We start from the raw sequence: 13,167 nt of genomic DNA, 5'->3' as shown, positions 1-13,167 counted from the left end.
ACTTACATGTAAGTTATTCAATGAAACCCGATATTTTTATGTACTTTAAATACTAAACAGAGAACTACTCCAATATTTTTTAAGATACATTGTCTGATGAACACTGTGGATGGGTTATCACTTCCCATTAATCATATTTCAACAAGTTTGAAATGGTTTAAATGAGTCAAGATACGTCACACCTTCCTACTAATCACCTCTTCTACTATTCTAATATTATAAATATCGGACGGTCATCCGAGTGAACTGCACACGATAACCCCGCTCCAAAGCGTAGGAAAACGCCTGTGGGAAACAGTCGGCTGGCAAGGTTATGACGTCTGTATTTTGGGATACATGGAATAATTTTCATTGACTACCTTGAAAAAGGAAAGGTCTTCAATAGCGACTATTACATAGCGTTATTGGACCGTTCGAAGGACGAAATCTCCAAAAAACGGAATTTAAAATTTAATTAGCGAATTTAAAAGGCATTTAAAGAAAAAGAATGTGTTGCTTCACCAAGACAATGCACCGTGTCACAAGTCAGTGAAAACGATGGCAAAAATCTATGAATTGGGTTTCGAATTACTTCCTTATCTACCGTATTCTCCAAATCTGACTATTTCCTGTTTTCATATCTCAAAATAAGGCTCGTTGGGAAATTTTCGCCGAATGAAGAGGTGATCGCCGAAACTGAGGCCTATTTTGAAGCAAAGGACAAAACGTACTACAAAATGGTATTGAAAGGTTGGAGGGTCGCTATAATCAGTAAATCATATTCCCTTGAAGGGAATTATGTTGAACAAAAAAAAAACTAATTTTGCCAAAAATATATGTTTTAATATGGTAGGCCGGGAAATTTTCAATTCACCTGTTATATTAAAATAATAACGAACAGCATTATTAATTTATTTTTTAAAATTCAGAAATGTATATTAAATGAATGTATTTACAATTATTACAGTAACTATTGATTTTCCAAAATTTAGGTTTATAAAGTAAATTAAATTAATTGCTACTAAGTTGTACATGTAGTCATATATTTTATTGCATTAATAATTAAATACCTTAATATTTATCAATGCTTTAAAATGTTTACAAATGTGCTGTTTTAACACCAAGTACAAATAATTCTTAAGTTCTTCTATTTGTCTTATGGTGTCCTATAAAAATTATATATTTATTCATATTTCTCGCCCAAAATATATATTACAAAAATAATAAATACACTAGACCGATTAAAAGCATAATTTATTTACTTAAATTTTTATATAAAATTGCATTGTTCTTTGCTTATTTATTTATTTCACTCTTCGATCTCGCTCTTGCAGATAGCTCATATTTAGTTTGTCTTCTATGGCTTTCATTTATCAATTGCCTTCTATTTCATTTCATGTCCCACGTGACCCATTTAAAATTCTGTGAGCTAAACTCTTAGCCCACATGACTACCAGCTGGGTTCCTTCATATATTTTGAGATTTTTATTTCATTGGACTATATTTATTTGTAGCGCATATTACACTAAAATATTAGACCTAAAAATGCTTCATTTATATGTGCTTTAAGTGTGCCAAATTTCACGCCTCCAGGTGCCCCCGTTTCCTTCAAAAAAAAAGGCAAATCTTTCGCTAAATCGATTAATATATAGATTTTGAAATAACCCTTCGCAATATATGTTTTTAACCTTCAATAATTATTTCATTTAACACCTCGAATACACAGTATGAATATAATATGAATAACTCAACAATACCAAATGGAAAACTGTTATCTTATCCATAGATATATAAAAACTTTATTTCTTTCTATTGTATGAATATTTGTCGGGTTGATCAGTCGGTCGAAATGTATGGCTGCCGCTGTGATTATTTGTCAGAACACTCACTACTATTTTTGGAAGGAATTCGCACGGCAACTGAAAACACTGGTTGAAGAAATATGTTTATTTTAACAGGAAATATACATGTGGTCGACGGGAGAATTGGCAGGTTATTAGGTTAAGTAGAGGAAGTACGGTAACGCTGTGGAAGTGGTACTATTACAAGGGGATGGAGAAAAGAAAAGAGAGCGAGACGTCGTCGTGATGGTCTTTTATAGCCCGGAACTGCATGGTACCAATCCACCGGCGTTGCCAACCTTGTATTTGTTGATGAATTCGTGGTGGCCTAAAGAGTCGTGGCGGTCGCCACACTATTATTAATATCTATAATATATTTCAACTATTGTTTAAGAGATATCGGCGATTATCGAAAAATAAAACCACCATGGTACGATTTGCCAGAGTTTTTCGATAGCTTTAGAATACTTTTGAGCAAATTATTCAAGCTATAGAACTATAGAAATATATAAATTGTCCCTAAATCCTATTCAGAGCTCAAAAAATAAAATCAATTGCATTCATTTATAGAATAATTCCAACATCCAATATTCTCCACAATGTATGAATGTAACGAAACTAATTTAATGTAATGTGTATTAATAGAATCACCAGATTTTTAAACTAACTCTAAAAATTATCGTCAAATTTCTAAGCTATTTTTTTTTGTTTCAGGGATTACTACTACGACAGGTAAGTCTACATAACACAGCTCGACATAATTAACACTTTTCTATAATTTATAATTTCTCCTGCCTGTTTGATAAAACTCCCTTTTGAAGGCGCTTCAGGTCGAAAATGATAAAAATAAAAACAGGAATAAAAAACACAGATTTTTAATAAGAGACTTTTTCCATCCATTAGTACATCTCATTCATGAATTTATTAATTAAAAAACGAGTTTTGTCGGCGCCGCGTACTTAATTAAAAGTTTCCTATAAATAAAAAACGCGAAAATGTTTACTAACATTTTACATAGCTTTAATTAGTGTTTTTTAATCAATTTACGGCGATAGCTCTCTGCCGAAGTTTGTTTACACATTTATTTATAGAGAATTAAAAATATATATGTTATTTGGTAACTTTAACTCATGATACACCATTAACATTTTTTAATAAAAATGTTCTAACGTCATTAATAATGATATATTTTTATAGAACATCTAATTACAACAGGAAATTATGAAGTATAAAGTTAAAAGTAACTTCGGTTTTCCCTAATAAATGGTTTTGAAATCGCTTATCGCACTTAAGACCTATTCAATAAAACCACACTGTAGTTCGTGTTAATACTAACCGTCAGTAGAACGAAATGTAAAAGTAGTATAGATTGCTTACTTCGTCAAAAGTTGTGGTACTTTGAAAGTTATGATAACAGAAACTATTTCTGTTTTACTTCCCTAAATGCAACGCAGGTTCATCAAACATTACGTGGTGTTTTGGTGATGACTAAAACCACTGGCTAACCAACTGTTGAAAATGTCGATGAAATTTTGAAAACGACAGATATTATTTCTCAACATCGCTACGTAACTAGACGTCAGCCACAAAAACGTTCCAAAACTATTCGCATAAGGTTGGGCACCAAAAGAAACTCGACACTAATATTCCACATGATTTAATGGTGAAAAATTAAACCAATCGTCTTTCCCATTAATGATTAGTTGTTGAAAAGGAAGGATATCGAACCTGTTTTCAAACAAATGATCCTAGCTAATGATAAATGGATCACGTACGAACATTATGTACTAAAAGTACTGTTCGAGGCGTAATTCTATTTCAAAAAAGGAGTTTTTGTCCATCAAGACAATACTAAACATCGTATATTTTAAAGACTGTTAAAACATCCGCTGTATAGCGCATAAGGACAGAAAGCTAGCTTCAAAGAATCACTATTTAGTTTCTTCTGGTTATTTTTCCATGACATCACTTATTCTGTGTGCCTGATCAATTGTGAAAGGCTGTTTTCTAAGACCAAATTGGTCATCCGAAATAATATGCTTTTCTTCAATGATTGATTTTATCCTTTTCAATAAAAGTTTCTCAAATAATTTGGATACTGTTGACAATATACTAACAGATAGATATTGACCCGTGTGATGCTATTTCATACATGGCTTTCCTGGTTTGGGAGTCATAATTACTTCAGGCCAAGTTCCACAATTGTGGTACATATTGTAGTCTGAATGAAGGATTTATTGAGTTGATGAACTTATGAATTAGTGGTTCTCTTGGAAATTTCTTGAATATTTTCCCGGAAATAATAATATTTTTGCTCTATTATTTATTATTTTCCATTTATTTTTCAACTTCAGTTAGAGTAACAAATGGAATTTTCATCCTTTCCTGTATGATGATACAAGGTAATGAAATAACGTCATTCACAGTCTTTATCCTCATTTTATATTGTAGGCGTCTACATTATAGATCCTTCTAGACCTCAGGTACTTATCGGCAGCGAATACTCAGAATTAGCATTATTAACAAGTCCATGGCATAATTTTTTAATTGTGCATAATTCCATCACTCAGTTGGGATGTAAGATTACTCAACTTAGTTTTATCTTTCCGAGCCCTGGAATAATATCACTTCTTCCTCGCTCCTCTTTCTCTGATATTAATTTCAAAATTCCTTGATATTAATAAAATCGACTTGAAAATCAGCCCTTACCAAAGAATCTTTAGTTATTATTTATTTATAATTTATTAAAGTTATTTATTTATTATACATCCTTAACAACATTTAGTATTTTCTCCAGAACTTCTTCTATACAATCCCCCATCATCTGCTCGTTAAACAGACATAGATATATAATAAAGATATATCATTAGAACAAATATATGAACCGCATATATTAGTTTGTGTCATAAGCTTAACTTATTGTGAGCTTGTTATACTTGTTAAAGATTACAATGTTTAGAAAGAGAGCGATGCCAGGTCACATGCACCCTCAAACATTATGATAGTGAAAATAAAATCCTTAAAAGGATTACTTTTGCACATACACAATATATTATTGTTGATTTAATTATTTTTAAATATATATTTTTAAATAATTTATTATTTATATCACCTTCAGCACAATTAGGTAGTTAATAATATAATAAAAAACACAATCATCTTTAATCAAATATAAAATATGATATATATGTAGATATACATTGAAAAAAACTTATATATGTATATAGTTAATAAATTCGAATTGAATGTGCTTTAAATAGACTGAAACCAATAGAGGTAAATTATTCAAAGTATTTTTATTGATTGCGACTTTAAAAGTATTGTTTGTTTTAAATGCCTTGTCGCTATAAAGCTGGGCAAATCTCTCCCTATTTCTTCTTCGGTTTGTTCGCTATCGATTTTCGTATATATAGAGCCGACACAGTATCAGCCATTATAAAGTAATCGAGATTGATGGTTAATAGGAGACGCATTGAATATATTTTTAATGCATTAATTAAAGAGTCATTTTATAATTTTAAACTGATATTCACGCTGATTCATTAATCATTTGACTGTACTTAATGAAGTCTAGTATACAAAATATTTATTTATAACTAATTTGAAAAACTGTTACATATATAGAATAACAATCCCATAGGCTTGAACACTTTACTACAAAAGGAGCTCTGTTAGTTGGTTCATATCGGTTCGTTTATTATTTAGGCAACGTCAAATACGATATCCTTCTCCCTACAATGAATTTAAGAAATTGGCTTTTGCAATATTTACATTACAAAGAAGCGCATTAATTGTATATAAAAGTGTATACAGATAGATGCCTAAAATAGATATAGCCAAATATACTACGTTTAATTGGTAAAAAGGAAAAAGAGATACATAAAATTTTATGTATATATCTAGGAAAACCCAACTGTCCTAAGCCTCTTTAGTAGTGATGTTTACTGTTAACACATTCTTGTGTCTGGTGTTATCCAACGCTTTACTTCGGTATAAATTTTTTTATATATAACAACACATTTATTATATATATAAACAAAATTTTTTGCAGAACATCTATAAATGGAAAATATTCTTATACACCCAAAAAATAGTATATGTTCGAATAATTCAGATTACTTCCAATTATCCAATACTTTCATCTATAATTCAAATATTTATTTCTTTTCTTTTAAATATACTTCCATTCTTTGGATACTACTTTGGAGTTTTAATTATCAAAGGCTAAGCTAAATAAGAATGGAATTCCACAATTCATGTACACCCTGCTATAGATATATTCCTGTTATCAGCGTTGCAATGATTTTTCCCACTGTATTCAAATGTGTTTCCGTATTTCCTTTATTAGTTATTCTGTTTCTTCTATATTCTTTTATATATGGTGAGCAAATTTTGCCTAGTTTTATCTTCCGCTCTTCCAGATTTCTGTGTCTCCACAAACAGCTGCGTTAATATAATTGATCTTTGAGAGATGATGACTAATACAACTATATCTATATTTATGAGTACCGCCTGTACCTTCGTCCGACTCTTTACCTTTGATTATCTTATGAATATAATGCTCTTCTGAATACTATTGTATTTACTCAAATTTCCATGATATTTGTAACTTGTGGAGGATAGTTGGCTTCGAACAACGATAGTTTACAGCTGGGAAAGTCAGCTACAATTCTACATTGGTAGCAGTACAGTCTGAAGTGCAAGCTTCTATCCTAATTCGAGTGGATAATATTAGTTCATAGCAAATACAATCCATTTTTGGTGGTTTTACATATTGGCCTAAGATACTTGTGCCGGAAATCGATACATTAGAGCCGTTTTTCAAAATTTGGGTTAGTTTATGGCTAGTGGTCTTTGAGCACCCTACAGCTTCAACTAAAATATTCTTAACTAAACTCCACTTAACTACAAGAACTAATGCTTTGAGTAGCTTTTCGATAGGCCTTCCAGCGTCAACCTGTCATCGTTTCCTAGCATATATAAGGTGGCAAAAGTCCCGCTACCATTTTAATTGCGCGCCATCCTGGTCATATGAGGTTTAGCTTAGTTTCGCTTTAACCATTGTATTGTGTAGACGTCCAAATTGTATTATGAATTATTTATTGAAAATAATCGTTCAATTATCGCCACTGAGCGGAAATTGCGTTCATGATAGCAGATTACGATAGTTTACAGCTGGGAAACTCAGCTACAATTCTACATTGGTAGCAGTACTATCAAGCTATCAATTAATATCAATTTAAGAAAGGTTTATTATTAGATATATTTATTAGCTTCCTTTTTTACATTTCCTTCAATTACTTGACTATATTTGAGGATAGAATTAAACGTGTGGATGCTAATTCCAATATGCCTTTTCAGATTTCTCAGTTTTATTGAAAATAAACTGTACACCCGCCTTAAGGAAACTTTTAATTTTAATTTAGTTATTTTAATTTGGAAAGTTAACTATAGCAACAATAGACTAGGAGTTTAATTAAAAAGTTATTATTAAAAGGCAACACGGTGTTGTTTTCACTACCGACACCTCGGTAATTGCACATTCCCAATTAAAACCGTTAAAAAGTTGTCGGACTATTATGGCGCGCTCAAAACTATTTCCTATTAATTTGTTTGTCTTACGTCAGCTCCGAAAAATATTCGAAGCCATCGTCCCCAATCACTTGCCACCAGAAAATTTAACGATCAGCCACGAAAAAAATCTAATTAAAGTTACTTTCTTTTAGCCTTTACGAAGCTATAAGAAGTCGTTTTTTAAATTAATTAATTTGTAAATGGAATGCACTACGGTCCGGCGAAAATTCCTTATTAAATAATTTTTCGAATTTTTTTCATCGAAGAAGTTCAGTATTTTTATACGAAAACAGTGGAAAAATCTTAAATTATGCATTTTGAAATAACTGTCATCTAATAAATCGTCGAGAATGACTCACAGATTCCATTAACAACGAAATAAATAACATTGAAGCCATAAAGCGCCATTAAAACCAGTCCAATTTAATAGCATTAAAAATTCATACAGCAAATTCATTTAAAATTCACTTACTCAAAACACGTCGTGTGAGCCCAATTAATAAATTAAATTGCTTTCAGCTTACCGTTGTTCTTTTTGGTATTTATGCGCACAACTTTGTCAGCAATTTCGGTAGTGAACACTGTGAGAAACTCAACACTAAATAATGTAGCTGTTTAATTTAACTTCCAACGCATAAAGTTTGTTCTAACCGGGTAGTAAGACCTATATATGTGTGTATGTTAGCTGTTGCACTTAATCATAAAAGATAAATGGCAGTACTAAAGCTTGGAGATGGTGGATCCACTCATTATGGAGTTAAAAATTGGGAAAAACAGAAATATTGTGTAGCTAATATTGTATAGTGAAATAGCTAGTAGTCGATCTGTTACGGTGTTTATTTAATAATACGATACAAACTACATTTTTAAATATATTAAGTGTATTTTGATTTTGTTCAACGATATATCTTAATGCAAATATCAAGTATCAATGTAAACAACAATGGGTTGCCGAGAATGAAAAAATATATAAAATAAAAGATGTTACACCGATACATATTAATGATGGAATTATGAATTGAATGGAAATTATTTAAAATCCCCTGTCTATCAGAATTCAACTCGTCTTGATTAAAGATACCTTTATTTCTTTTGATCTTGACTCTCTTGACTAGTTCTTAATTTATATTATTTGACTAATCCTATCAATTTCTTACTAATTCTGAAGATCTGTTTCTTCATTCTTTAATTCTTAGGCATCTTCATTTTCTTTCTCGATGCACCGTGTTTTATCGCTGAAGATATTCACTCGGATTCTTGGTGGTGGCTTAGAAGGCTGGTTCAAGAAACCCTTTATCTTAATTCGTTCAGAACTTTGGGGAGACTGTTTCATCTCGGACATTCCAAGAAGGGGTGCTCCACGAGGTCTAACCTCAAACTCTTCGTCTAGTCCCGGTACCTGAACCTCGATTATCCGGAATACTCAACAACGAGCCGATGAACTATGCTTTTTTAGCCATGTGTTTTCTATTTGCTCTGTACCTTTCTTCGCCTAGCTCCATCAGATATGCAATACAATCCGATATTTTATATTATCTCAGGTTATAACTATTTTATCATGTTACAAATATTACGAAAACAATCAAATGATCAAATCTAACATTGTAATCTTCGTAAACCTAAAATTAAGTATTTATCTCGAATATAAATAAATGTAATTACGCCACAACAATTATTATGCAGATTAACTTATTAAGAACTATCGCTGAGATATTATTTAATTATAAAATACTTCATCACTCACTATATAATTTTTGGAGGTAGGTAACCGGTGGTAACAAATGAAATCGATGGACACTTCATTTTGACAAATGATAATTTCATTTCATTTTTCGAAGAACGGTGCGAATTAATTTCAACACATCATAATATTAGACATTAAACATCATCAACATTACAATACTCTTAAAAAGGCTCAACAATAATAATAACAACATCGTTGGTTGTGGAAAGTAATTTTGACTCCATGCATTAACTTTTTGGAAAAAACACGTGAACGACCAAAAATTCTACCTAGTTTGTCTTCGATTCAACTAAAGACGCAAGTATTGAATATGTTTCTTTTGTGGGATGTTTTCGTTATCGTCACAGTGTATGTAATATGAGGGGACTATAGTTTAGAGGAGTTTAGTTTATAGGTTTCCTGTTTCAAATTTAATTATTATGTAAAATTAAAAATTACTTCATATATGACTATTATTCTATAAGGTAAGTACCTCTCTGTAAGGTGGCATATTGGAACACCCTACAGACGTTGTCCTGTTCAAACGCCATTTTTCAAACCGGGTTATGTGCAATTAAGTTTAAGTGTTTATGTTGTACCTGTTAATACATTCCATTGTTTAATGTTTAAATGATATACATCTTCTTCGTTTAAATGGGTTGCTAGTCATAACAACTTCAACTTCATTAACCGTTGGTACATTGCGTTTTCCTGTGTGCTCCCCATATAGTACATTGTCTGCTTTAATGATAATAATGTAATTGTCATTTTGCAATCTATTAGAAACAGCGTTGAAGAACTGGACCAATTAGTAATGGTTTTTCTCTCTCCTCCTCATTGTCATTTGTTACTTTCGACGTAATAAACCTTATATGAGAATAGATACATCAATGATAGGGAAACATTTTCTAAGAGGGAAAATATGCTATTATCTGTAAGGAGGTTGAAGATTATATCTTCAGATACAGCGTATTAAGTATATTGTCTTAATGAATGGAAGTTATTAAATGCGTAGGGTTTAAAAACTGATTAGGATTTATCTCTAGAGAGGGAAGGACCTATCCAATGGTGATTTCCTCGTCTCGATAAAAATATGCGGCCATAATTACCCTGAGATTTTTTTAATAAGCTTCTAGTGTCGACATGCTTCTCGATATTTATCTGTTTTTTACACCATCGGAGTAATAGGTTGGACTGTTAATGCATTTCAGAGTCATGTCTGATCCCAAATTCATCACAATTCATACATAATTTTTCACAGACAGTAATAGTAGTAATCGACTATTAATAGTATTAGTAGTATCATCAACATTACAATACTCTTAAAATGAGGCTCAACAATTTTAATAACAACATCGTTGGTTGTGGAAAGTAATTTTGACTCCATGCATTAACTCAACCGAAGACTCCGAACACCCGACCAAAGTTAAGCGATATGTTATCATTTTTTTTCCTTCCTGTCGACGCCTGACTTAGGTGCTCCAACACCCGTGAACCATTACGTCGCCTCCCTTGCACCTCTAAAACCAAATTGGAGCATATTTTCGTCTATTCCGCGAGCGGCGCCGCCCATAAAAATGCAAATAAAACGCAAGCAATCGGCCCTTTGAGACGCATCACTTAATTCCGAATCCATTACGCGGCGATATTATTCAAGACCGGGGCCGCTGCCTTTTTTACGCCGTGCCGCTCCGGATCAAACATTAAACTTAATTGAATTTCCGTCGCTCTCGTTCCAGAATTTCCAAATTGACTTGGAAATGACCGGGATGGAAAGTATTCGCGCCACCGAGAAAGTATTCCTATTTCGGTTTTCGCCTGCGGAAGGAAGACGGCGAATTTTTTCCTCATCCGAACGCTGACACGCCGTGCCCGTCCCCGTCCCCGTCGCCGTCGCCTCACCCTTCCTCTCACACCTTGAGTCGGCTTCATAACCGCCGTTCCCCGCCTCCCGAACCATTTCATATACTTCCATTTCTTCGTTTCTTCTAGAGTCTAACTAATTTCGCAAGAGACAATGACGATTACCGAGGCAACTTTATCTTAAATAGGTTAAGAAAATATATGTTTTTAAATAAAAAATATAGTTTAATATATTATTATATATCTAATATATAGATATATATATAAAAATATATCTTCTTTCCATTATATTATAACGAATGAACAAGTGTAGGGTTGTTTTCAAACCCAAAGCGAACAATAAAATTATATTTAATAAGACAAAAAAAATATAAGACAAAAACAAATCAAACATCTTAAATATATAAAAATAGAGATCAGAGAAAATGATATAACAAATACTTACCTAATAAATGGGAAAATAAATAATGCAAATAAGCTTGTTAGACTTTGACGTTCGAGGGGGTCTGGTGATAAATCTGCAAACATAATAAAACGTACCTGAGCAACTATTTTTCAATGACAAGGGTGAAATTAAAATATAAATAATATATTACATAGATACATACTTCTATTGTCAAGTAATTAAAATATAACGGCACTGGCAGTTATATAGTATCGATAATAATGGTATGGGCAAATTAATATATCGACAAATACTGGTAATGGGCGGTATTAATAATTTCAAATAAAAGCGATGCCAATGGTAGGCAATAAAATGATAGAGTAACCAGGATGGTTAGCACTACTCTTGGTATATAGTAGTCAATAATGTATGGATAATCATTATAAAAATGTAAAAGTACATATGTAAATGTATAAATCAATAAATAAGCAACTCTGTTACTATTGTGTACTCTTCTCCTAACTCCGACTATGATGACCGCGTAATGCGAACTAAAGAAAAAGCACGTTTGGTGGCGTTTATCTAAGCTTCACATAGGTAGAAAATAAACCATATATAATGGATAATAACTATAATAGTGATAATTGGTAGCAATGATAAACTATGCTTGGATGAAATATGACATGTGCACACGGTATGAAAGGAAAGTAATACCATATTATACCAGCTTCTAACACTAACAATAATGATGTGCAAGAGATCAAAGGAAGTAACGCGCGAGCTCTATTGCCACTATGACTAATAGGATTCGCTAGGATTAAGCTGATCTCTCGAAATAAAAAAATAAATGAACAGTACTATTACTAGTACACTCAAGACTAGTACTTCAAGAATAAAACAATAAATAAAGAATTATAAATTAATAATAACAAATGGAAAATAATAAATAGAATATGCGAAATGAAAGCTAAGAAATATAAAATAATAATTAAAACATAATAAATCGAGATTTAATAAATAATAAATAAAAAGAGAAAACTGGAATACTCTGTGACAAACTCACCATTTGATGAAACTTAGCTTGGATGACACAAAAAAAAACAATAAAATAAACTGGTCGATAAGTATGTAGTGGCTCTAGCCATCGCGTCTTTGGAAATGGACTTTTATATATTTCTGACATCCCTAGGATGTGATCACATCTGGCAAATACAACCGCCAAAAAAAGATCAACAATGTTACCATTCATGGTAATTATATATGTTAATAAGTATTCGCAACGGTGACAAATCATACAATTAAAAAGAAACGGCAATCCTGATTAGTTACTTTAGATTATCGTACAAACTTTTTTTTAAAACATGTGAACAACCAAAAATTCTACCAAGTTGGTCTTCGATCCAACTAAAGACCCAAGTATTGTATATGTTTCTCTTGTGGGATGTTTTCGTTATTCTCACAGTATAAGTACTATCAGGGGACTTTAGTTTACTAGAGTTTGGTTCATAATTTTCCAGTTTCAAATTTAATTATTATATAAAATTAAAAATTACTTCATATATGACAAGTATTATATAAGTATATTGGAACACCCTATAGACGTTGTCCTGTTCAAACGTTATTTTTCAAACCGGGTGATGTGCAATTAAGTTTAAGTATTTATGTTGTACCTGTTAATGGATTCGGCTGCAACTGCAACTTCCTGTGTGCTTCCCATATAGTACATTGTCTGCTTTAGTGATAATATTGTAGTTGTCGTTTTGTATTCTATTAGAAACAGCGTTGAAGAACTGACGAATTAG

At 31.9% G+C, this 13,167-nt stretch overlaps 1 protein-coding gene across 2 annotated transcripts in view; it reads left to right on the top strand.

The window, feature by feature from the left end:
- The window catches only part of LOC143198205 (heterogeneous nuclear ribonucleoprotein C-like 3), a 608,535-nt gene that overhangs the window by 462,024 nt on the left and 133,344 nt on the right, over positions 1–13,167 (top strand). For both annotated transcript variants that reach the window (XM_076407314.1, XM_076407315.1), the window contains one exon: positions 2,535–2,552. In XM_076407314.1, coding sequence (XP_076263429.1) covers positions 2,535–2,552 — 18 coding nt within the window. The remainder of the gene's footprint in view (positions 1–2,534; positions 2,553–13,167) is intronic.

The sequence above is a fragment of the Rhynchophorus ferrugineus genome, unplaced genomic scaffold (genome assembly GCF_030347505.1).
Source record: "Rhynchophorus ferrugineus isolate W39M unplaced genomic scaffold, kcgeb_rfMv2 rfM6, whole genome shotgun sequence".
Classification (NCBI taxonomy): domain Eukaryota; kingdom Metazoa; phylum Arthropoda; class Insecta; order Coleoptera; family Curculionidae; genus Rhynchophorus; species Rhynchophorus ferrugineus.
Note: the sequence above shows the minus strand (reverse complement) of the source record. Positions and strands in the feature narration are given on the sequence as shown.